Here is a 27498-nt window from a genome sequence, read left to right as displayed (position 1 = left end):
GGGGAGCAGAGTAGAGAAATAGAGGACCTACCGTTGAGGAAGGTAACAAGGGACTTTCGTTACCTGGGGATCCAGATAGCCAAGAATTGGGGCACATTGCATAGGTTAAATTTAACGCGGTTGGTGGAACAAATGGAGGAGGATTTCAAGAGATGGGATATGGTATCCCTGTCACTGGCAGGGAGGGTGCAGGCGGTTAAGATGGTGGTCCTCCCGAGATTCCTCTTTGTGTTTCAGTGCCTCCCGGTGGTGATCACAAAGGCTTTTTTTTAAAAGGATCGAAAAGAGCATCATGGGTTTTGTGTGGGCCGGGAAGACCCCGAGAGTGAGGAAGGGATTCTTACAGCGTAGCAGGGATAGGGGGGGGCTGGCACTACCGAGCCTAAGTGAGTATTATTGGGCCGCTAATATTTCAATGGTGAGTAAGTGGATGGGAGAGGAGGAGGGAGCGGCGTGGAAGAGATTAGAGAGGGCGTCCTGTAGGGGGACTAGCCTACAGGCTATGGTGACAGCCCCATTGCCGTTCTCACCGAGGAACTACACCACAAGCCCGGTGGTGGTGGCTACACTGAAGATTTGGGGACAGTGGAGACGGCATAGGGGAAAGACTGGAGCCTTGGGGGGGTCCCCGATAAGAAACAACCATAGGTTTGCCCCGGGGGGAATGGATGGGGGATATGGAATGTGGCAAAGAGCAGGAATAACGCAACTGAAAGATCTGTTTGTGGATGGGAAGTTCGCGAGTCTGGGAGCGCTGACCGAGAAATATGGGTTGCCCCAAGGGAATGCATTCAGGTATATGCAACTGAGGGCTTTTGCGAGGCAACAGGTGAGGGAATTCCCGCAGCTCCCGGCACAAGAAGTGCAGGACAGAGTGATCTCAAAGACATGGGTGGGGGATGGTAAGGTGTCAGATATATATAGGGAAATGAGGGACGAAGGGGAGACTATGGTAGATGAACTAAAAGGGAAATGGGAAGAAGAGCTGGGGGAGGAGATCGAGGAGGGGCTGTGGGCAGATGCCCTAAGCAGGGTAAACTCGTCGTCCTCGTGTGCCAGGCTAAGCCTGATTCAGTTTAAGGTATTACACAGGGCGCATATGACTGGAGCAAGGCTCAGTACATTTTTTTGGGTGGAGGATAGGTGTGCGAGGTGCTCGAGAAGCCCAGCGAATCATACCCATATGTTTTGGTCATGCCCGGCACTACAGGGGTTTTCGATGGGAGTGACAAAGGTGCTTTCAAAAGTAGTGGGGGTCCGGGTCGACCCAAGCTGGGGGTTGGCTATATTTGGGGTTGCACAAGAGCCGGGAGTGCAGAGGGCGAGAGAGGCCGATGTTTTGGCCTTTGCGTCCCTAGTAGCCCGGCGCAGGATATTGTTAATGTGGAAAGAAGCCAAGCCCCCGGGGGTGGAGACCTGGATAAATGACATGGCAGGGTTTATAAAGCTAGAGCGGATTAAGTTCGTTCTAAGGGGGTCGGCTCAAGGGTTCACCAGGCGGTGGCAACCGTTCGTCGAATACCTCGCAGAAAGATAGATGGAATGGAAAAAAGGCAACAGCAGCAGCCCAGGATCGGGGGGGGGGGGGGGAGAGAGGAGGAACCAGAAGGACTCTCAGGGTTGTTAATATATATTGTATAATATGTATAGGTCGTTGCTACAGATAATTATATATTGGACTGTTAAATTATATTTTTTGAGAGTGTTACTTGTGATAAGGCAGTTGCCAATTAGGGTTAGTTTTCATTTTTGTTATTTATTATTTATCCATTACCTTAGTCACCGCTTCAAAAAAATTCAGTTGAGTTTTGTCGAGCATGACCTACCTGTTATGAATCCATGCTGGCTCTCCCTGATTGAAAATTTTCGAGGTGTTCAGTTACCCTATCGTTGATTATAGACTCCAACAATTTCCCCGTCACAGATATTAGGCTAACTGGTTTGTAATTCCCTGCTTTTCCTCTTTTGCCCTTAAAAAAGTGTGATATGAGCAATTTTCCAATCCAAAAAAAAAAACATTTTCAAATCCAGAGGGACGACTCCTGAATCGTAAGGATCTCTGAGAGATTTTAGTTAGGGCATCCACAATATGCTCCCCTGCTTTTTTTTCTTCTTGTAAATTTAGTGTACCAATTCATTTTTTTCCAATTAAGGGGCATTTTAGCGTGGCCAAACCACCTATCCTGCACATCTTTGGGTTGTGGGGGCGAAACCCATGCAAACACTGGGAGAATGTGCAAACTCCACACAGACCAGAGCCGGGATCGAACCTGGGACATTGGCGCTGTGAGGCGGCAGGGCTAACCCGCTGTGCCATCGTGCTGCCCCTCCCCTGCTTCTTTTAATGCCCTGGGATGGAAACCATCAGGTCCTGGGGATTTGTCACTCTTTAATTCCATTCATTTCCGCATTATTGATGTTTACGTTAGTTTTATTTAGTCCCGGTCCCTGATCCACTATTAATGTCCTCGGGACATCCGGGTAAGCTATCCTCCTTTTCTACCGTAAACCGGGAAGCAAAGTAATTATTCAACATGTCTGCCTGACAGTCATTGGCGATATCCCCACTTTTGGTCTGTGCAAGCTAGGTGGATTGGCCATGCTAAATTGCCCCTTAATTGGAAAAAATGAAATGGGTACTCTAAAATTTTTTAAGTTATGAGGAGAGATTATAGAAATTAAGACTGTTTTCTCAAGAATTTAGATGGTTAAGTGGTGATCTGGTCAAAATCTTCAAGATAAAGCACGGCGGTTAGCACTGCTGCCTCACAGCGCCAGGGAAGGCCGTGATTGCTGTTCTTCTGAGGTGACAGAGAACCTGGATGAATGAACGTACAGACGAGACTACCACAGGCTGCGGATAGAGATTTTAACTTGGAAGCTTGCTGTGAAGGAAGGTGTGCTAAAAAAAAAAACATCATCTGGGGCAGCACGGTGGCCTTGTGGATAGCACAATTGCTTCACAGCTCCAGGGTCCCAGGTTCGATTCTGGCTTGGGTCTCTGTCTGTGCGGAGTCTGCACATCCTCCCCGTGTGTGCGTGGGTTTCCTCCGGGTGCTCCGGTTTCCTCCCACAGTCCAAAGATGTGCGGGTTAGGTGGATTGGCCATGATAAATTGCCCTTAGTGTTGGGTGGGGTTACTGGGTTATGGGGATAGGGTGGAGATGTTGGCCTTGGGTAGGGTGCTCTTTCCAAGAGCCGGTGCAGACTCGATGGGCCGAATAGCCTCCTTCTGTACTGTAAATTCTATGACTATGAAGTCTATGACTAAAGACCCTTTTCCTTATTACTTTTATCCCTTTCCACTGTGTGTGTGTGTGTGTGTGTGTGTGTATATATATATGGGGGTGCTAATTAAAGTGGAGAGTTAGGAATTAGCTAACAGTTAGCCAGTTGTATTTGCTGCATATTCATGGGTATCGACCTGAAAATGATAAATCTGTGCTGCAATTATAAATCTGCAAAAATCAGTAAAGTGTGCATTAAGAAAAAATATTGTACTTAAAAATAGGCCATTATCTGAATAAACCTTGACGGGGTGGAGGGTGGCAGTAGTGGAGAGAGAAAGAGAAGAGATACGTATCTGGAGTAGAGCCCAACTAGTTCTGAAATGACTCCAGAGGTCCCCACTACCGAAAACGGAAATCCATTCTTAAAAAACTGCAGATGCGGAAGCCTTCCTAACAGTGACCCTTCCATTAATTTTGACCACTTTGTCTTACAAATTATTTGGAAAAAAAGACTGGATTAGCCAATGGCATGGCAACATTCTGGCCCAAGATTAAAAAGTACTCAGGGTCAGTAGCAAGGCCCAGGCCTACAGTTAATGTTAGCTTCTCAAGGAGCAGAACATATTCTGATCCATTGCTACTCTGTCCCATTCCTCAGTGCTGATACTTAAATGGCAATTTTTTTGCTGACTCCTGCTGCTGATTGCGGGGTGTTTAAAGGCTAGTGCTGTGTTTAAATGCTAATTCCCTCTTCCGACTTAAAAATATAACTGCTGCCTCATAATTCCTCAAAATACTCGAGTCACTAGTAACTCTCAGCACATTTTGAACCCTTAATTGCCGCTCAAACTGTATTTGCCTACAAGCAGCTCAGATTAGCTCCATTCTACTCTTGACAAATTCAATGTTACAATATTGACCAAAATCTTCCTGCGTGTGGAAGCATGGCATTGTATGTATTGGTGGGCACTGAATCAGTCAAGATTCCATGGGCAAATTAAATTGTATGTGCGCTGGTGCATCATGTGGTTAATTAAAAGCTCTTCAGAATCATAACGCATACAGACATGAAATGCATGTCCGGATATCCTAAGAAGGATTTTACTCGATTTCCGATCATTGTTGAGCAACACTGTCAAATATAAACATAGCCATTAAAGTTAAGGAGCGAAATCCATTGTTGTTTCAGCTGGATATCAATAACGCAAAAGAATTGTCCATTGTACATCTATATATTTTATATTCTGAATAAAGTAGGTAAAGTCCCATAGCACTGCAATTTGAAATTATGGACTGTTCAGGTCAATGCACTCCATGCATGAGTCTGCATATTATCGCACAAATGCCTCAGCCATTGCTCACCACTGACGAATTAGAAAATTTGACAGCATATTGACAGCTGCGATATTTTTCCTTTTGAGTCACAAATGACAGATTTTCATGTAAAATAATACATTTTCCTAGTTAGGAAATAACCCAATAATCGAGCAAGAGATTTATAAGCTTCTAGGAAAGCTTCCTTGGTTTCAGAATATGTGTGTTTTGATCAGCAATATCTAAATTAACCTGCTCAGAACACTGCTGCATATCCAGTCCAAAATTAAATGGGTGATCTCATTTATCTTAATTTGATTGAACAAAAATCTGTACAAAAACTTTTTTTCAATCGCTCTGTCAGCATTGCTCTTCACAATTCAGGAACTAAGAGCCACAGGGCGGTTTCCATTTTAGTTAGGAAGCTGAAAAATATACATATTGATGATACAAAAAGGAAGTTCAGTTTTTAACAAGGACAAGCCACTTATCAATGTTTTAATATTTTTAGCCCCTATTTTACAGCTGTGTGTGCCACTCAGAACAAAGTGGCACAAAATCGCTTCACAGTCACCCATCAAGAACAAGCTTGCATTTACAGGACACCTCACTGTGTTTCCCTGAAGGCCCAAAGTGCTTTGCATCCAATACTTATTCACTCTTGAAAACAGTTGTTAGGCGACCTATTTCCTCATAGCAGGAACCAACAAATAGTATTTCAGCCAGGTCACTGGCACAACTTCTATTCTTCAAATAATGTAATGGATTTTTATTACATCAGGTCAACAAGTGCACAGGACCTTGGTTTAATGTCTCTTCTGAAAGACGTAACTGCTAACGATGCAGCACTCACTCAGTACTGCACTGCAGTAGATTATGGACTCAAGTTCACAACCAACTGACTTGGAGGCGAGTGCACAAGCAAATGAGGCAAACTTATAGAACATAGAACATTACAGCGCAGTACAGGCCCTTCGGCCCTCGATGTTGCGTTATCTTCAGTTTCAATAGGTGTACAGAAGTGGCAAAGATGGCCTTCCCTGCAATTTTCTCACTCTGTAGCTCTCTCCCCAATAAATTGATTAAGGAGGACAGAATGGGTACGGTACGGAATAGAGCCAGAATAAACCATTTTTGGAAACAAGAACTACCTTCAATGGATTCGAAAATAAAACGAACTTGTGGGGCTTAGCACTAATGGCACTATGATTGCAGAAAGGGAATCTTCATTACCTGGTTTTATGCGTTATAGGGTGCACAACCAAGAGTTCCAGGAGTCAATGAATTAAGAGCAACATGAAATACTTCTATTTCTGACAATCTATTTTAAATAAGTATTCTCTTTATGCTATTATAATTTCAGACCTTAATTTATATTGTTTTTAAATTATCATAAATTGATGAGTACACTGATTTTGTGCAGAAAAGACGGTATTCTGAGCCCATAATGGGATAACATGCTGTGATGTCAAAGTAATCTACTTGGGTTTCTTGCTTCGTTGAAGTGTAACTGAAAAGTATAAAGAGGAAATCTGTCTTTGATAGAAAGGCATCAGGAGACAATAATAAGGTAGGAGATAGGCAGAACACGAGAATAGCACAGATGATAAAAGACAAAAAGCAATACCTGAATCATCTTTAAGCAGACAATGGTTATTTAAATAAAAACTTAAAATGGCATTGTACAGACAAAGCCTCCTACAGAGCCATGGTTTGGGAGCAGTACAAGTTAATCATTCTCGTATTCATTTCTTAAGGAAAAATAAATTAGATCTGTTGGAATTTGGCGTATCAGAATCTAACCCCTTATTCTCAAGTTCCAAAATGATTCAAATTGATCATCCTTATATATGACAGTGGTTATATTTTATTCAGTATTTAAAAAATTGACACAGTGAGCAGTTTTATCAAAGCTCAACATCATCATTACACTGAGCAGAATTGCAATCTCCATGAAAGTAGTCCCTGGCCGTGCCCCAGGTACCATCGCATCAGTCAATGCAATGCGCCAAACCTCTACAAATTCTGTGTTTACGGAATCTGCTCTTCTATTTTCTTTACACAGCAACGGCTAAGGAAATTTACTTTTATCCAATCACCACTTTGCTATATTTGAGCATTCCAATTACAAAAGGGAACCATCTACGCCTCCCCCAAGCCTGGTCAAACCTTCAAGGTCTTGGCTTTGCCACACACAAACTCTTATCAGCTTGCAAATGTTTCACTGCGAAGCCTCAACAACATGGTGGCCTTGGCACCCAGGTCTCTTGTCAAGGATTCAAGGTACCGTTGTACCCTTTGCCGGGTTTCTGGAACCCTGCATAGGTGTTTATTTTTAATTCTCTCACAGCACTCTGCTTGATTTCTGCTGAAGTTTACCTTTCAGCAATTTGGTCAATGAAGGCCCAAATCACAATTCCTCATCAAATCAACACTTAGCTGTTCTTTTACCCACCCAGAGTACACCAGAAACTGGATTAAAATATAATTCCATCAAACAATGAAATTGAAGCGTGGAGTCGGTCATATTTAAGCTAATTCTCGTTAATTGGCAAGAAAAACCAAAGTAGGGGTTCCCCATGATTCTTAAAGACTCAGAGGTTGCTGGCGATGTGCAAGGTACTCAAAAGATGCCTAGTAAATAATGGCAAAGACTGTAAACCAGAAAAAATAAACTGTAACAAAATCTGACACATGCAAAACCGAATGCAATTAAAGACAACACTTCCACCCAAGGAAATCAAAAAGTTAAAATGCAGGATGCAAGTCTGACTCCAATATGAAGCTTTCCAGATTCCAGGGATAAACCCCAACAGAACAATGGATTTGTTCAATCGTGTGTCACAGACGGAGATATAAATGGAGAGGTTGAGGAGAGAATTTTTATATCACCAATGAATATTATTCCTTCATATACAAGTCATTGTCTATTGCTCCACGGCCTCTACAATGCAGACTTGCTAGAGGCAATTTAACTTCTTACGACCCTTCCTCCTTTTCCTGCTGGACCTTTCTACACCTCAAATGGGTAAAACAGGTCTGTGGACTCCATCATACAATGGGCAGCAGACATAAATCTACATACTACTTCCCCATAGTGTCATCTTCTGTCAACATCAACTGAGTTTAATCAATCCATGCTTTGTGCTGTAACCCAACATGGTCCAGTGGAATATTAAAGCTACACAGAAAATTTAGAAAAAGAAAACTCATCCAAAAACACTAAACATCGCTTTATTAATTTAGGAAACCATAAACCCTTACAGAACAGCTCATGGCTCTGCTCTGGGGACAACCAGTTACACTTCCAACAAAAACACTGCGTGCCAATTGCCACACAACTTTACTTCAGTCATTCATCCATTTAAAATGAATGAGGGTATTAGACCAGCTCAGGAACACTGTACAAGCTAACGCAGCTTTCTATAAGCAAGTAGTTAGCCTATATTGGCTGATTTCTGTCAACAAGTGCACCCTCAACACCTGCAGACAAATTATTTGGCAAAGTTCCAATGGCATTTGATCTAATAAAATAAAGTCCACATACAGACTATGGGCAAAAGGTTGAACAATCATGCATTTGAGCGTTAGGATAAAACTCAGCTGGTAGGTCAAAATAAGATACTTAAATTGTGATTATGTACAGCATTTGCTGAACCCTTTAGTAAAAGTCTGGTATCAATTTACAAAATATTTGAAGGACAACTATAACATTTATTCAGATCACATTCGAGAAAAAAGATTTCTCTTACCAACTCAATTAACATTCCAATTTATTTAACAGAACAGACTAAACCAAACTCTCAAAAGTGAAAACATGCAAGGAACAAAACTGCTCCATAAATCATTTTTTTTTTTTTTGACAGTACTCAAAGTAAATGTCCAAGTTTCTGAACCATTCAAATATACCATGTGCAACACATCGTGAAACATGGATTGACGATTGGCTGTCAGGCAGAAGGCAGAGAGTTGGGATAAAAGGTTATTTTTCGGAATGGCAACCGGTGACGAGTGGTGTCCCGCAGGGTTCAGTGTTGGGGCCACAGCTGTTCTCTTTATATATTAACGATCTAGATGACGGGACTGGCGGCATTCTGACTAAGTTTGCCGATGATACAAAGATAGGTGGAGGGGCAGGTAGTATGGAGGAGGTGGGGAGACTGCAGAAAGATTTAGACAGTTTAGGAGAGTGGTCCAAGAAATGGCTGATGAAATTCAACGTGGGCAAGTGCGAGGTCTTGCACTTTGGAAAAAAGAATAGAGGCATGGACTATTTTCTAAACGGTGACAAAATTCATAATGCTGAAGTGCAAAGGGACTTGGGAGTCCTACTCCAGGATTCTCTAAAGGTAAACTTGCAGGTTGAGTCCGTAATTAAGAAAGCAAATGCAATGTTGTCATTTGTCTCAAGAGGCTTGGAATATAAAAGCAGGGATGTACTTCTGAAGCTTTATAAAGCACTAGTTAGGCCCCATTTAGAATACTGTGAGCAATTTTGGGCCCCACACCTCAGGAAGGACATACTGGCACTGGAGCGGGTCCAGCAGAGATTCACACGGATGATTCCAGGAATGGTAGGCCTAACATACGATGAACGTCTGAGGATCCTGGGATTATATTCATTGGAGTTTAGGAGGTTGAGGGGAGATCTAATAGAAACTTACAAGATAATGAATGGCTTAGATAGGGTGGACGTAGGGAAGTTGTTTCCATTAGCAGGGGAGACTAGGACCTGGGGGCACAGCCTTAGAATAAAAGGGAGTCACTTTAGAACAGAGATGAGGAGAAATTTCTTCAGCCAGAGAGTGGTGGGTCTGTGGAATTCATTGCCACAGAGGGCGGTGGAGGCCGGGACGTTGAGTGTCTGTAAGACAGAAGTTGATAAATTCTTGATTTCTCGAGGAATTAAGGGCTATGGAGAGAGAGCGGGTAAATGGAGTTGAAATCAGCCATGATTGAATGGTGGAGTGGACTCGATGGGCCGAATGGCCTTACTTCCGCTCCTAAGACTTATGGTCTTATATGTTTCAACACCTTGGAAACCTACCTTAGCAAAAACAAATGCCCCCAGAAGAGACCTAAGAAATTAACTGGCTCTTGAAGATTAAATCTAAATGACAATAATTTCAAGTGTTAAGTGTCTCAGCTATTAGCATTTTCATGACTGAGTCAAAAGGTTTTTGGTTCAAGTGTTGCAAACTTGACTTTATAAAAAACCTATACTTGATAAATTCCTTTAATTCCAAAGCGAAACTAAAATAATTCTGGAACGGTGATAATTGGATTTCCTGGTTAGGACATCAATTCTGAGAAGTTAAGAATCTGGCTGAGGTTGCTCGGGGGGATGAAAGCTAAAAAGGGCAAAAGAAGCTGATTGTAGGAGTATATCACCTTTCTGCCTGCTGTCCTACAACAGGACACCATTATAGAGCATCTATCGTGTGTGTTCAGGAGCAGGCAAAGCTCTCTACAAACAGATCAGTCTTCTGTTTCGCAGGAAAAAAATAAAATTCCAGAAGCTCTCGGGGAAGTAATGGATGAGCATGCTAAAAGAGCCTGTAACCTAAAGGCAGTGTGAAGAGACAAGGCATGCTAGGCATTTATATTCGAGGACCAGACCGTGAAGTGGGTGTTGTTGGTTGGTTGGTTGAAAAGGAACTCTGGAAAGCTATGCCATCAGGACTGATGTGACCCGAGTGGGAGAGGGTTATAGACTTGCACACTCCAGGATCTGAACGCCAAGCCTCGGCTAACACGACAACAGTACAATACTGAAGAAGTGTTGCATCTTCTGAGGAGCCATGTTTCAAATGAGATGTTACACAGCATGTTTAAGGTTTCCATTCCTGTATGGGGATCACTGGGTATTGCTCACCCCCCATTGTCCATTAGAAGGTAGTGCTGCAGTATGTGTAGGAAATGTGCATCCACAGTGCTTCTAGGTCAGATGTTACAAGCTTTTGATCCAATGATGTTGAAGGAACAGCGAAGCAGGTCTCAATCAGGATCTTGAGAGACTTGGAGGGAAGCCTGTAGGTGATGGTGTTCCCTTGTGCCTGCTGGGTTTGCTCTTCCAAGTAGCAGAAGTTGAAGTAGCACTGCCGCCATTGTGCACTGGTGATGGAGGGAGTCAATGTTTAAGGTGATGAATGTAGTGCCAACTAAGAAGGTTGCTCTGTCCTGGATAGTGGTTAGCTTCCTGAGTGTTGTTGGAGCTGCACTTACCCAGACAAGTACAGAGTATTCCATCGCATTCCTGACTTGCGTCTTATTGATGGTGGAGAGCCAGGAGGTAACTAACTGATGTGGGCACAAAAAATACCATTGCACTCCGGGAGCTCTTTTAGCAGCCTGGCCAACACGAATTCCCTCAACCTTCACTACCACACAGATTATCTGGTACTTATCTCACATGCTTACTGTGCACAAATTGGCTAGCTATTTGTCTGTAAAATAACAATGATTCCATCAAAAGTAATCTACTAATTGTAAAGCATTTTGGAGTGTACTGTGATTATAAAGAGTCTATAAAAACGCAAGTTATCTCTTACATTTGTTAGTTATTCAAACAAAACAATCTGATGTAATATGAACTTACCCCCATTCCACCACATGAGATTCGTAATCCCAGTATTCCCTTGGTTTGTGTGTGTTTACATCGGTGTAAACTCTGGCCCTGCTTGGCACAGGTCCTGCCATGTCTAATAGGAGGCCAGAGGCAAGCTCCGAAGCAGGTGTTGAGTGTTTTAGCAGCTAGGGGCAGGTAATTATCTTCAGTTCTGACAATCAGCGGATCGGGAAGGGTCTCTCTGTTAGAAAGAACACAAATGTGATAACTACTATTCTGACAAAACCAAAATGCTGCCAAAACAGTCAACTTACTGATGCATATTATTTCCACGCCTAAAGATTCAACTACCTAAAACTACCCCAAGAGATACTGAAAACACAAGTTGAAACATTTAAAGTTTCAAAGCAAATCAGTGAAATAACAGAGGTAAAAAATATCACTCAGCGAGATTATGGATACAGTAACTATTCATCACCCAGAAGATAGAATTTACTTTATGCAATTGCCTGTTTAGTGCTATATTGAAAAAATTCCTACTTTCCTGAATTTTGATAATGATGTAAACTTTCAATGCTGCTGGGAGTATTGCAAAACCTTTTAACTGTTATAAACCCACTGAAAGTGCTCAAAACTGTATCAGCTTCAGATGGCATGAGTTTGAATTCCTGGATGACAAAAGTACTCGGACTCCATTCAGTTTCCTGAGTTCCAACTCGAATATAGTAGAAGCCAAAACAAAACAGCTTTAGGATGTGGCTCCAATGCAGAGAATACAGGCAATTCTTATGGAAAAAAATCTCTCACTGCATTAGAATAATTTAGACCAATGATAAATACCACAACGGGAGACCCGTAAAAGGATTACACTGTACAAAGTTAAACTTTGTCTACTTAGAAGCTGCTTTCCTCGATGGTCGATGCTGAAATCATAACAGGTGGATTTCAAAGGAATAGTGTGTTTATTCTTCAAATATTATTGAGCCCATCAGCTGTAAACCTGCCCTGTTCCAACTCAGGAGTAAACAATTCCCAACTAAACTTTCATATTCAAGGACTACAAACAAATCACAAGGCTAGACTTGACAACATTTGTATTTCCATTCCTAGGCTTATTTTGACACATGGACAACATTATGTAGCTTTTTCCTGATAAGAAATGTAGATTCTCCTAAGTCTTTGGTGAAAGAGCAACTAGATTTTTTTTAAATTAAAATGTAGTCCCGTTGCAATAAAGGTATTAACTCGACTGCAAACGTTTTGCTTAACACAAGTTACAGAAAATTATTATGCCACGATGGTCTGAGAAATTGGAATTCCGTTCTATCTGAAACAAGTCTTGTTTTCATGCATGCCAAAAGTTATGAATTAAGTTTTCCTGAAATTTTCACTGCATCACTTTTGTTTTAAGCAACTGCTTGAGATGTCACACCACGTTGAAGTGTTTCTATATGCAGAATAGAAAATATCTTGGATCAGAAATACTTGGCAATTCAAACTTTGGAATTCCAACAAATCAGTTCACAATTAACAATGTAAGAGTGGGCAGCAGGGTGGCGCAGTGATTAGCACTGCTGTCTCATGGCGCCAAGGTCCTAGGTTCGATCCCGGCTCCGGGGTCATGGTCTGTGTGGAGTTTGCACATTCTTCCCGTGTTTGCATGGATCTCACCCCCACAACCCAAAGATGTGCAGGGTAGGTGGATTGGCCATGCAAAATTGCCCCTTAATTGGAAAAAATGAATTGGGTACTCTAACTTTATTTAAAAAAACAATGTTTAAGAAACAATTCAAATACATAGTATTGTACAGCCTTCCCCAACAATGTTATTTGAGCGCCATGCAAAAAGCACAGGGAAGAGATAAACGTCGTAAAGTAGAAAGTCAAATTCCTGGGTAACTAGATGACTGATCCTCCCCAGCCCTTGGCTATGCCCATTACCTGACTACCTCCCACCCGACACAAACCAACTAACTCCCACCACCTGACTCTAGCCATCTGTCACTCTATCCATCTGCCACCCTACTCTGATTATCCACTTACTTCACCCACCCTACACCCTTACTCACTACACTAACCTACCCTACGACACTCATTCACGAACAAACTTAAAAGCTGTCATAAGACCCAAAGTTTTTCAGTCTGTCAGTGAACACTTAACAGAATATAGCAACTAGTGCTTTTGGACGGATTCTCCCCAGCAATGTTTCTGGAGATTTCCCGCAGGATCCTCTATCAGAAGATTGGCAAGAAAAATCAGAGGAAGTTAAGTGGGTACATTTTGTGTCTGACCAGCATCAGGAATAAAGTTTTCGAACCTGCTCGGAAGATTTGTGTCAATATAAATCAACCAGTGATCTATTGAGATTACTGATGTGCCATTAATGTGTCCCTTTGTTTAAGAAGGGTAGCAGGGATAATCCAGGGAATTATAGATCTGTGAGCTTGACGTCAGTGGTAGGCAAATTGTTGGAGAAGATACTGAGGGATAGGATCTATTCACATTTGGAAGAAAATAGACTTATCAGTGATAGGCAGCATGGTTTTGTGTAGGGAAGGTCATGTCTTACAAACCTAACAGAATTCTTTGAGGAAGTGACAAAGTTAATTGATGACGGAAGGGCTGTAGATGTCATATACATGGACTTCAGTAAGGCGTTTGATAAAGTTTCCCATGGCAGGTTAAAGTGAAGTCGCATGGGGTTCAGGGTGTACTAGCTAGATGGATAAAGAACTGGCTGGGCAACAGGAGACAGAGAGTAGTGGTGGAGGGGAGTGTCTCAAAATGGAGACGGGTGACTAGTGGTGTTCCACAGGGATCCGTGCTCGGACCACTGTTGTTTGAGATAGACATAAATGATCTGGACGAAGGTATAGGTGGTCTGATTAGCAAGTTTGCAGATAATACTAAGATTGGTGGAGCTGCAGATAGCGAAGGGGACTGTCAGAGAATACAGCAAAATATAGATAGATTGGAGAGTTGGGCAGAGAAATGGCAGATGGAGTTCAATCCAGGCAAATGCGAGGTGACGCATTTTGGAAGATCCAATTCAAGAGTGGACTATACGGTCAATGGAAGAGTCCTGGGGAAAATTGATGTAGAGAGATCTGGGAGTTCAGGTCCATTATACCCTGAAGGTGGCAACGCAGGTCGATAGAGTGGTCAAGAGGTCATACAGCATGCTTGCCTTCATCGGACGGGGTATTGAGTACAAGAGTCGGCAGGTCATGTTACAGTTGTATAGGACTTTGGTTCGGCTATATTTGGAATACTGCGTACAGTTCTGATTGAGGTCTACAAAATTATGAGGGGTATGGACAGGGTGGGCACGATAGCATCATTTAAGATGCATCTAGACAGATATATGAATGGGCGGGGAACAGAGGGAAGTAGATCCTTGGAAAATAGGCGACAGGTTTAGATAAAGGATCTGGATCGGCGCAGTCTGGGAGGGCCGAAGGGCCTGTTCCTGTGCTGGAATTTTCTTTGTTCTTGTTCTATTATGCGTCATGCCGCCATAAAGCCAAAGATTCCAAATGCATTTTTTAATAAAGCTTCATCAACTTGTTGTATCACCTTCAAAGATTTGCATATCTGAACCTGAAAGTTCCCCGTTCCTGGGAACTGAAGTTGGCTATTTAATCCCTTGAGCCTGATCCGCCACCATTCAATGAGATTGTGGTTGATCTATGGAGAAATTTCATGTAATCACCTTTGCCCCATATCCCTTCATACCTTTGCTGAAAAAACCTTATTAACCTCAGATTTTAAATTTACAATTGATCCAGCATTAACTGTCGCCTGCGCAAGCGAGTTCCAAACATCTCCCACTCTTTGTGTGTAGAAATGTTTCCTAATTTCACTCCTGAAAGGTCTGGTTCTAATTTATGGACCAATTCCCGCTAATCCTAAATTCACCAGCCAGCAGAAATAGTTTCTCTCTATCCATCCTTTCTGTTCCCCTTAATACCTTCATAACTTTAACCACTCTTTAATCTTCTAAATTCCCTAGTTTATGTAATCTCTCTTTGTAATTAATCCTATGCCTCATTCCTTCCAAGCCCAATATATCCTTTCTGAGGTGCGGTACCCAGAACTCTCAGCATTTCCAGGTGGGTCTAACCAGGGTTTTGTCCAGCTGAAGTTCCTGTACAACCTATGAAACTTCAATTGTAACAAAGCTTGAATTTAGGCATCCGATATTGCAATGCACTTGGGTGATGGGAGTTAATTATTTGTCTTGTTGTATTTCCTCAAACGGAGACCTGCATAATGTTTTATCACTGTTTAAACATCAACCATGAGGAAATATGGTGCCAGGAACATGCACAAAAACGATGTTCTAGACATTTCTATGCAAATAACAGTAATGCGTCCAAATGCTGGCATCTCTGGAGCGTTGCTATGGAAATGGTAGCATACATTGGAAAGGTGCCTTCTTCAGATTAACCTTTTGAATACTGGAAGATCTACAACATCTTATCTCGCATGGGGCAGCACGATAGCACAAGTGGATAGCACTGTGGCTTCACAGCGCCAGGGTCCCAGGTTCGATTCCCCGCTGGGTCACTGTCTGTGCGGACTCTGCACATTCTCCCCGTGTCTGTGTGGGTTTCCCCCGGGTGCTCCGGTTTCCTCCCACAGTCCAAAGGCGTGCAGGTTAGGGGGATTGGCCATGATAAATTGACCTTAGTGACCAAAAAAGTTAGGAGGGGTTATTGGGTTATGGGGATAGGGTGGAAGGGCTTAAGTGGGTCGGTGCAGACTCGATGGGCCGAATGGCCTCCTTCTGCACTGTATGTTCTATGTTGTGGCAGCTGGGGAAATATTTCTAGCTGCCCGTATAATGCATCGCCTAAAAACAGGTTTCTCTTGTCATTTCAGAATTCTGAATATGTATCTAAAACTCTCATTGCAGAAAACGCCCGGTGTTAGCCCACAAAATACAAGTCGTTCCAATCACGAGAAGAACTGCAGTGGAGTCGTAAAAATGTCCTTTGTGGCTCCGAAATGCAGTACCAGTTGCTGTGATATTCAAGACTGATAGAGAAAATATTGTCAAGGTGAAAGAAATACTTCAGAACAAAAACCGTACAAATGGGCTTACCCTCAAGAATTTGTCCAAAAAGAGAGCACGCCTGTGAGTCATTTAAAAATAAGTGTTATATTGTGGCTGCACTTTCAAATCAGAGTTTGCCACCTTCACTCCATTTCCAAAGCCACTGAAAAATGTTCTCACTAAGACTCAAAGCCTGGCTGTGATGTTCGGAGCTGAAACTGGATGACAGGTCACGTTTCAATGTCTAACCTGAAACATGGCAAAAAAAACTCACCAATGACAGCCGACTTGCGATAAATTTAAATTAAACTTCTGAATTTTTGTTGTTGATCAGATAAACTACTCGCAAGGATATATTCAAACAAATTCTCAGAAACAAGGACGCCTGTAGAATTGTACCCCAGAGTATCCCTTTACGCTGCAAGACTGCACGAGGCCACAGGTCTGAAAGCAAAATAGAAAAAAAGTATCTACAAACTAATCAGCCAGCATGGTAGCACAGTGGTTAGCACTGTGGCTTCACAGCACCAGGGTCCCAGGTTCGATTCCCCGCTGGGGCACTGTCTGTGCGGAGTCTGCACATTCTCCCGTGTCTGCGTGGGTTTCCTCCAGGTGCTCCGGTTTCCTCCCACAGTCCAAAGACGTGCAGGTTAGGTGGATTGGCCATGATAAATTGCCCTTAGTGACCAAAAAGGTTAGGAGGGGTTAATGGGTTACGGGGATAGGGCGGAAGTGAGGGCTCAAGTGGGTCGATGCAGAATCGATAGGCCGAATGGCCTCCTTCTGCACTGTATATTCTATGTTCTATCTGTATCTTCACAGACACACAGATAATGAATTTATTTCATGAATGGATATATGTTGACATTGGTCACAGACCAGTCACCATTGCAATCCTTCCTAGCTCCCAGCAATCACTGACCTTCTACTTTGCTCCACCCAGTCATATATAGGTGTGTAATCCATCGCATTTCTCCCTCTCTTCAGCTCTGAAGAAGAGTCATGTGAGCTCGAAATGTTAACTCTGCTGCCATCTCCACAGACGCGGCCAGGCATGAGTTTTAATTTCAATGACACCCCGGTAAACTCTTCCTTTATCCCCAACTCCTCCATCCCTACCCATGCACCTACCCTTGCAATCGCAGAAGGTGCAACACCTGCCCCTTTACAACCTTCCCCCCTTTGATTTGATTTAGATTTCATTTAATTGTCACATGTACCGAAGTACAGTGAAAAGTATTTTTCCGCGGCCGAGTGAACGTACACAGTACGTACATAGTAGACAAAAAGAATAATCAACAGAGAACATTGGCAAGTGGTACATCGACAAACGGTGATTGGTTACAGTGCGGAACAAGGGACCAAACAAAGCAAATACATGAGCAAGAGCAGCATAGGGCGTCGTGAATAGTGTTCTTACAGGGAACAGATCAGTCTGAGGAGGAGTCGTTGAGGAGTCTCATAGCTGTCGGAAAGAAGCTGTTCCTATGTGTGGATGTGCGGGTCTTCAGACTTCTGTACCTTCTCCCTGATGGAAGGATCTGGAAGAAGGCAATGCCTGGGTGGGAGGGGTCTCTGATAATGCTGTCTGCCTTCCTGAGGCAGCGGGAGGAGGATACAGAATCAATGTGGGGGTGGCAAGCTTGTGTGATACGTTGGGCTGAGTTCACCACACTCTACAGCTTCTTGCGATCTTGGACCGAGCAGTTGCCATACCAGACTGTGATGCAGCCGGATAGGATGCTCTCTATCGCACATCTGTCGACGTTTGTGAGAGTCGATGCAGACATGCCAAATTGCTTTAGCTTTCGTAGGAAGTAGAAACCTTGTTGGGCTTTCTTGACTGTTGCATCAACGTGAGTGGACCAGGACAGACTGTTGGTGATGGTTACCCCCAGTGTTTAAACAGTGACCTTGATGGGCCTCAAGGCCCAAGGCCCTCCCTTTCAGGTTAAGCAGTGTTTCACTTGCTCCGCCTTCAATTTGGTTTTCTATATTCGCCGCTCCCAATGCGGTCTGCTTTTCATCGTGGAGACCAAATGCAGACTAGGTGACTGTTTTGCAGAACACCTTTGTTCAGTCTGCAAGCATGACTCCAACGTTTCCATTGCTTGCTATTTTAACTCAGCAGGTTGCTCTCATGCCCACGCCTGTCCTTGGCCTGTGGCAACGCTCCAGTGAAGCCCAACACAAACTGGAGGAGCAGCATCTTATTTTCTGATTAGGCACCTTATAGCCCTCAGGACTCAACATGGAATTCAACAACTTTAGAATCTGACACTTGACCTGCATATTGGCTGCTTTTTTTTAAAGCAATGTTTCTTTGTCCCAATGCAAACATCCCCCACTGCAAACATCTCCCACCGGGCCATTTGTCATTTGTTCCTAAGGTTTGCTTTCACTAAAGACTAACCATTTGTTCTCCTATTAACACATTCTGCTATCTTATCTTAATGCCACTATCACTTTCTTTAGTCCTTTACACTGCCACTAACACTTCTTCTGTCTTGTGCCCTATACATCTTTGTTGCAATATCTCCCAGTTCCCACTTATTACTGACCTTCTATTTGCTCCACCTGCTCTTAAACAGTGTATAATCCATCACATTTCTCCTTCTCTATCAATGGAGAAGAGTCATATTTGACTCGAAATGTTAACTCTGCTTCTTTAGGGGCAGCACGGTGGCTAACACAGTTGGTTCACAGCGCCAGGGTCCCAGGTTCGATTCCTGTCTGTGCGGAGTCTGCACATTCTCCCCGTGTCTGCGTGCGTTTCCTCCCACAGTCCAAAGATGTACGGGTTAGGTTGGTTGGCCATGCTAAATTGCCCTTGGTGTTCAAACAGTTTAAGTGGTGTTACGGGGATAGGGTGGAGGCGTGGGCTTGAGTAGGATGCTCTTTCCATGGGCCGGTGCAGACTCGAAGAGCCAAATGGCCTCCTGCTGCCCTGTAAATTCTATGATTCTCTCCCCACAGATGCTGCCAGACCGACTGAGTTTTTCCTGCATTTTCTGTCGTTATTTCAGAAGGCATAGCAATCTGTTTACGAGAACAATACACTTTCTGTCAACTGACTAAACAAGCTGAGACAGGTAAGCACACATGGATCATGACATGGGGCACCATTTGCTGTTTTCATGCAAAAAAAGATGGGATATTTTAAATTACAATCCCCAAAAGGTTTTAAAAATCCTGAAATCCCATGAGTTGAAAATAAAATTTGAATGTTTCAGTGTATATAAATTAGTAGTCCTAATTATAAATAGAAAGAATTAGAGAAATACAACACACATTATACTGGTTTAAAAAAACCTGGAATGCCATGCAATTAAAATGGAATTTGGCTTTTCAGTGGCCATTAAACAGCATTCCTAATCATGGTGTATAATTGCATCGTGACCTAAAATTGAACCGTGATCCCAAAGTACATATGAGCCAGTCAACATCTGTGACTCAATTTTTATTTTAATTGAACTGTCTGTATCAGTTGCCTCCATTCTCCTATTGGCACTGGGAGGCCAATTCAGAAAACAGAGAGCTCGTCTTCCAGCCAAGAATGAACAATTTTGCATTTGATTGAAACAGACTTGGAAAACTCAAGATAGGATTACTTCAGCAATTAAAATTAATAGGAGGCTTGAAGAAAAATGATCTACCAATTTACAAAATGTAGAATAATCAGGGCAATTAGACACTACAACCATATCCATAAATGGAACAGGCTTGCCTACATTTTAATATCATCGGCCTTCCAACTTACTACATTCATCTGATCTTCTAAAGTTGTCATGAAGAGTTTGAGCTGTCTAATTATCTGCACAAAACACTGCCGGGCATTGCACACCTCTAATCAATTTACAAAACTGGGCCACCAAGTAGAAGAAGACTGCAACTTTTAAATAAAGTCATCTAGATAGGAATAATATGATCAGGGATAGTCAGCATGGCTTTGTGAAGGGTAGGTCATGCCTCACAAACCTTATCGAGTTCTTTGAGAAGGTGACTGAACAGGTAGACGAGGGTAGAGCAGTTGATGTGGTGTATATGGATTTCAGTAAAGCGTTTGATAAGGTTCCCCACCGTAGGCTATTGCAGAAAATACGGAAGCTAGGGATTGAGGGTGATTTAGAGATGTGGATCAGAAATTGGCTAGCTGAAAGAAGACAGACGATGGTGGTTGATGGGAAATGTTCAGAATGGAGTTCAGTTACAAGTGGCGTACCACAAGGATTGTTCTGGGGCCGTTGCTGTTTGTCATTTTTATCAATGACCTAGAGGAAGGCGCAGAAGGGTGGGTGAGTAAATTTGCAGACGACACTAAAGTCGGTGGTGTTGTCGACAGTGTGGAAGGATGTAGCAGGTTACAGAGGGACATAGATAAGCTGCAGAGCTGGGCTGAGAGGTGGCAAATGGAGTTTAATGTAGAGAAGTGTGAGGTGATTCACTTTGGAAGGAATAACAGGAATGCGGAATATTTGGCTAATGGTAAAGTTCTTGGAAGTGTGGATGAGCAGAGGGATCTAGGTGTCCATGTACATAGATCCCTGAAAGTTGCCACCCAGGTTGATAGGGTTGTGAAGAAGGCCTATGGAGTGTTGGCCTTTATTGGTAGAGGGATTGAGTTCCGGAGTCAGGAGGTCATGTTGCAGCTGTACAGAACTCTGGTACGGCCGCATTTGGAGTAATGCGTACAGTTCTGGTCACCGCATTATAGGAAGGACGTGGAGGCTTTGGAGCGGGTGCAGAGGAGATTTACCAGGATGTTGCCTGGTATGGAGGGAAAATCTTATGAGGAAAGGCTGATGGACTTGAGGTTGTTTTCGTTGGAGAGAAGAAGGTTAAGAGGAGACTTAATAGAGGCATACAAAATGATCAGGGGGTTAGATAGGGTGGACAGTGAGAGCCTTCTCCCGCGGATGGAAATGGCTGGCACAAGGGGACATAGCTTTAAACTGAGCGGTAATAGATATAGGACAGAGGCCAGAGGCAGGTTCTTTGCGCAAAGAGTGGTGAGGCCGTGGAATGCCCTACCTGCAACAGTAGTGAACTCACCAACATTGAGGGCATTTAAAAGTTTATTGGATAAGCATATGGATGATAATGGCATAGTGTAGGTTAGGTGGCTTTTGTTTCGGTGCAACATCGTGGGCCGAAGGGCCTGTACTGCGCTGTATCGTTCTATGTTCTATAGACTTTGCACAGAATGTGGCCTACATTATATGTCACTTCTCTCTCGCCACACACAAAAATAGAATCACTCAGGTGAAAACATTATAGATGAGGGAGGGGGTAGAGGGAAGGTGAGAAGGCAGGGTAAATCCTATGCATGAAGGGATGAACCCAAGGAACTGTTCAAGAGATAAGTTTTAAAGTGCTTCTGAAGGCAAATGGAAGCGGTTGAGCAGATTTCTAAAACTCAGCAGAGTAATGGTGAATGGACTGACAATAATGGTGGGCAGAGTAGGCAGGGAACTGGCAGCAGACCAGAGTCAAAAGAGGAGGATTTGGTCAAAGCCATATAGACTCCGGAAGACTTTTGTTTACAACAAGTGGTATTTGGTGGACAGAGATTCAAAAGTAGCCTTCAAAAGGGAATTGGTTTAATACTTGGAAGAATAAATTGTAAGAATATGAGGTGGAGATGCCAGCGTTGGACTGAGGTGAGCACAGTAAGAAGTCTTACAACACCAGGTTAAAGTCCAACAGGTTTGTTTCAAACACTAGCTTTCGGAGCACTGCTCCTTCCTCAGGTGAATGAAGAGGTAGATTCCAGAAACATATATATAGACAAATTCAAAGATGCAAGACAATGCTTAGAATGCGAGAATTTGCAGTTAATTAAGTGTTTACAGATCCAGAGATAGGTGTAACCCCAGGTTAAAGAGGTGTGAATTCTCAAGCCAGGACAGTTGGTAGGATTTCGCAAGCCCAGGCCAGATGGTGGGGGATGAATGTAATGCGACATGAATCCCAGGTCCCGGTTGAAGCCGCGCTCATGTGTGCGGAATTTGGCTATAAGTTTCTGCTCGGCGATTCTGCGATGTCGCACGTCCTGAAGGCCGCCTTGGAGAATGCTTACCCAGAGGCCATGCAGACACTGCGACAATGAATGAACGGACATTGTGCGGCAATCACCAGGCAGGAATGTTCCCTTCCAGTTAGAGAACATTTCAGCAGTCAAGGGCATTCAGCCTCTGATCTCCAGGTAAGCGTTCTCCAAGGCGGCCTTCAGGACACGCGACAACGCAGAATCGCCGAGCAGAAACTTCTAGCCAAGTTCCGCACACATGAGCGCGGCCTCAACCGGCACCTGGGATTTATGTCGCATTACTTTCATCCCCCACCATCTGGCCTGGGCTTGAGAAATCCTACCAACTGTCCTGGCTTGAGACAATTCACACCTCTTTAACCTGGGGTTACCCCTATCTCTGGATCTGTAAACACTTAATTAACTACAAATGCTCGCATTCTAAGCATTGTCTTGCATCTTTGAATTTGTCTATATATGTTTCTGGAATCTACCTCTTCATTCACCTGAGGAAGGAGCAGTGCTCCGAAAGCTAGTGTTTGAAACAAACCTGTTGGACTTTAACCTGGTGTTGTAAGACTTCTTACTAAGAATATGAGGGAAGAGTTGTGGCCGAGACTAACTGGGTTGTTCTACAAAAGAGCTGGTGCAGACTCAATGAGTTGAATGACCTCCTTCTGTGCTGTACTATTTTATGATTAACATAATAGGGAGGTAGGCCATTCAGCCTGCTCAGCCACCAATTTGATCAAGGCATTCAGCTACATATTCCTGCACAACCCCTATATCCTTTGACTCCCTTGGTATCTAAATTTCTGGTCTCTCTGTTGAACATATTCAAAAACAGAGCATTCACAGCTCTTTGGGGTAGAGAATTCACCTCAATCCTATGGTAGACGTGAAGAAAGCTTCTTCAGGGGCCGAGGATGGCACCAAGCAGTAGTTCTTATTTTTGCTTTCACAGTTCTAGCCCCTGGAGATGAGGCATGGTTTTACAAGTTAACCTAGATGCTGAATATTTGGAAGTAATCCTACTGACGGAAGGGCTTTCCAATAGAAAGCAAATAATTTTTTTTTTTTTTTACAGAATTTAGTGCAGAAGGAGCCCATTCGGCCCATCGAGTCTGCACCGGCTCTTGGAAAGAGCACCCTACCCAAGGTCAACACCTCCACCCTATCCCCATAACCCAGTAACCCCACCCAACACTAAGGGCGATTTTTTTGGACACTAAGGGCAATTTATCATGGCCAATCCACCTAACCTGCACATCTTTGGACTGTGGGAGGAAACCGGAGCACCCGGAGGAAACCCACACACACACGGGGAGGATGTGCAGACTCCGCACAGACAGTGACCCAAGCCGGAATCGAACCTGGGACCCTGGAGCTGTGAAGCAATTGTGCTGTCCACAATGCTACTGTGCTGCCCCTCTCTTGGAAAGAGCACCCTACCCAAGGCCACACCTCCACCCTATCCCCATAACCCAGTAACCCCACCCAACACTAAGGGCAATTTTGGACACTAAGGGCAATTTGACACACGAGATCTTAAGCAAGATAATAACAGATATTATGCTTGTGTCCATAGAACTCCGGAACCTCAAGAACCCCAGAGGAAGAAAAAGACAGAAAGACGGAAAGATGACGACAACCTTCATGTTCACCTGGATCTTAGCGGGATCCCTTCAGTTGCACGCGGATGCTACCCCCCTGACCCCTACCACACAGGCCGTGAATGATTCCCACCCCTGCCATACACAGAACCCCGAGATAGTTAGCCCGAAGACAATTAACGATACCCCGACCTGGTGTGATAAGTTTATCACCTGGTATTCACTATCCTACATAGTAGAAGCCCACTTAGTACTGGCCATACTTTGCAGTGTCGTTCAGACACTTAGAATCAGAAAATGGCGTAGGAGAGCCTATAGCTCTCGCGTCCCGGTATACACGTTTAGGTCCCCAATTTCCGGACTTCACCAAACCCCCGACCCCTTGAATACCTCTGCCAACTCACTGTTTTGCCAATTATCTTAAATCTGTGTCCTCTGGTTACTGACTGTCCCGCCAGTGGAAAGAGTTTCACCCCATTTACTCTATAACCCCTCATTGTTTTGAGCACCTCTATAAAATCTATTCTTAATCTTCTCTGCTCCAAAGAGAGCAATCCCAGCTTCTCCAAAATCTGCACATTGTCCTCACCCCGGTATCATTCTAGTAAATGTCCTCTGCATGCTTTTTAAAGTCTTGACATCCTAAATTGCGGTGCCCATAACCGAACATGTTATTCCAGTTGGAGTCTCACAAATGACATATGCAAGTTTAGTCATAGCTTCCTTCCTTTTCTATTCCATACTTCTGTTTAGATAGTCAAGGAGAACTGTGAATCTCAAATCTCACTTTTCTATTCACATTTGATTGATTGACAGATATTTATTGTCACATGGACTGAAGTACAGTGAAAAGTATTTTTCTGCGGCCAAGGGAACATACACAGTACGTACATAGTAGACAAAAGAATAATCAACAGAGTACATTGACAAACGTAACCATTATCAATCACTACGTAAGACAACATTATGTTTGGACACGGTTTTCAATATGTGCAGAATCGTGGGAGGACAGTCCCTACACAAGCGCACCCTAAAGGCCATTGAAAGTCGCTCCCACATCACTCGACACTTGTTTTTTTGCTGGCATCTTCCAAGCAAGGCAGTTCCCCATGTGACCGCTGTGGTCGCAGGTCAAGTGGTCACCTCCACCTCCAGTCACATGAGCTCTGTCAGGGTCTGAAAGCTTGGATTGGCCATGGGAGGGAGAGGTGGAGAGAAGCAAATGTAGCCCAACCATTTTTGTTATTTCAGCTCTTTCTACAGAAATATTGTGTCACGGAAATGCCAAGGGACATTAGGGGAAAGGGAACTGGTATCGTGCGGAGAGGGATTTGGGATAATATTTCACTAGGTGAATTACGCCTGAAATGGCCACTTCCCGCAATTGCACCAAGGTTTGTAGCCAATCTCAGACATTCATTCCCATTCCCGATCAACCGGGTGATAGAAATTGAGTGGCACAGTGGTTAGCACTGTTGTCGCACAGCACCGAGGACCCGGGTTCGATTCCGACCTCGGGTGACATTCTGTGTGGTGCTTGTACGTTCTCCCCGTGTATGTGTGGGTTTGCTCTGGTTTCCTCCCACATTCCAAAGATGTGAAGGTTAGGTGAATTGGGTACGCTAAATTGGCCCTTGGTGGGGTTACGGGGATTGTGCAGGGTTTGGGCTTAGGTAGGATGCTCTTTCAGAGGGCAGGTGCAGATTTTCACAGTAACTTCATTGCAGTGTTAATGGAAGCCTACTTATGGCAATAATAAAGATTATAATACTCGATGGGCCGAATGGCCTCCTTCTGCACTGTAGGGATTCTATGTTCTCTGAACAGAAATTTGTGGCAGTGTCAAAACCAGGATCGACCGAGATGAGGATTTGGGAGAGACAAATTCGACAGTTGACCCTCCAATACAATCCTTTGGCAGCTCAATGTTAAGCTGAAATAGTAAAAGTGAACAAAAGTTGGTAATGATGGTTGTGTTCCAGTAAATATATATGCTAGAGTCAAAGGGCAAACATCCATACTGCATCAACTGTTAGTTATTGTATGAGCAGAGTGCCCAATGTGACCATTTCAGTGATTCCTATAAAGTAGTTCTACATTGATAACACATTGCTGACAGGCACAGAAAACTCCAGCAGCCAATGGCACATCATAACATAATGAAGGTGAATTCGGTGCCTTCAAAAGTCCAGGATCCAACTTTTGTTAATGCCCAGAGTCAGCAAGTGCAGATACGAAACATGAAAATCTTTCATAACAGTCAGCATACTAGTATAGCAAAAAGATCAGCATTTGTGGTTACAATTTAAGCACCATTCTCCCAGAAAGAGTCCCAGTTATATAAAAGTGCCCCAGGTTTCAAATCGAAACATCAACAGCAGCTTGAATAGATGCTCTGACCCAACATCAGCAGTTGCTTAAATTTATAATGCACGCTTACACATGACTTTCTCCCCCCAATTTATAGAATAAAATGCTTAAATACAAATTATGGCCTTGACAAAGCCCCTCTGGCATCTCAAACTCATATTGGGATGAAAATCAACTCCAAAGTACATTTCATTCCACAATTTGGAAGCAGTGCTACAAAAATCCATCAAAAATTCATGGTAGGTTTGGTGTCACTCAACCCATACTCTAAACTGAGATCAACAGCACAAAGATGCCAGCATACAGCTCACTTTAATCAAGTTTCTTAAATAATTAGTGTGCATACTCTGTAGCTAATTCTCTATACCAGTAGGGTTCAATGATAGAAGATTCATGATCAGGTAGACGATAGTTAGGATGCAATCTCAACTGGCAGTACTTTGATTTAGAATTATGTCTACTCTATTTTCTAAAGTGGTTTATGCCTCCAATAATCCATTGGTAGGAACAAAAATGTCATGAGGAGGGTGAAAATGTCATTTACAATTTCAAATGTTAACACCTAGAATACGTCTTCACAATGCAATGTCCAAACTACCAATTTGCCAAATATCCAAAATATACATCAACCAGCAAGCCACAGCATCCATAGTGTTCAAGCACGTCCAAATTTGTCTCAGGTTTATAATGTGTTACTTCCCCACCCCTCAAGACACCAAATATTCAAATCAGAATACAAGTTGAGAAATAACTGGTTTGTTATTTGGTAATTGCAGGTGGCGCAACTTGTATTGCATTACGTGAGCAACTCGACTTCTTGTGAAGTTCTCAACACACTTCTGCTCTCACCCTTTCCCCTCCCTCACTTAACCACAACAGAGTTCTCTTGTCTTCACCTTTCACCAGCCTCTATATTCAATGGATCACTTTCCACTGCCTCGACAATAATGCCACCATCTAATACGCCTTCCCCTCCCTTTCAGCCTTCCGAAGCGACCACTCCCTCCTCGACACTAGTCTACTCTTCAATCAACCCAGCAGCCCTCTTCTTCCCAGAGATGCAACAACCGGTGTTTCACCTCCTCCCTTCTCACCATCCAAGGCCTCAAACAATCCTTGCAGGTGAAACAGCAATTTACTTGCACTTCTTTCGATTTAGTATAATGCACTTGATGCTCAGAATACATGCTGCTCTACACTAGAAAGAGCAAAGACGGATTGGGTGACCACTTTGCACAACACTACCGCTCAGTGCGCAAGCATGACTGAGCTTCCTGTTATCCATCAGTTAAATTCTCTCAGGCTCACCTCAGCC

General features: G+C 43.4%; 1 protein-coding gene across 3 annotated transcripts in view; it reads right to left on the bottom strand.

Moving 5' to 3' along the window:
- Positions 1–27498, bottom strand: part of LOC140428589 (casein kinase II subunit alpha) — a 116380-nt gene that overhangs the window by 75441 nt on the left and 13441 nt on the right. For all 3 annotated transcript variants that reach the window (XM_072515233.1, XM_072515231.1, XM_072515232.1), the window contains exon 2: positions 11143–11353. In XM_072515233.1, coding sequence (XP_072371334.1) covers positions 11143–11243 — 101 coding nt within the window. In that variant the 5' untranslated portion in view covers positions 11244–11353. The remainder of the gene's footprint in view (positions 1–11142; positions 11354–27498) is intronic.

Source organism: Scyliorhinus torazame, chromosome 8 (genome assembly GCF_047496885.1).
Source record: "Scyliorhinus torazame isolate Kashiwa2021f chromosome 8, sScyTor2.1, whole genome shotgun sequence".
Lineage (NCBI taxonomy): Eukaryota > Metazoa > Chordata > Chondrichthyes > Carcharhiniformes > Scyliorhinidae > Scyliorhinus > Scyliorhinus torazame.
Note: the sequence above shows the minus strand (reverse complement) of the source record. Positions and strands in the feature narration are given on the sequence as shown.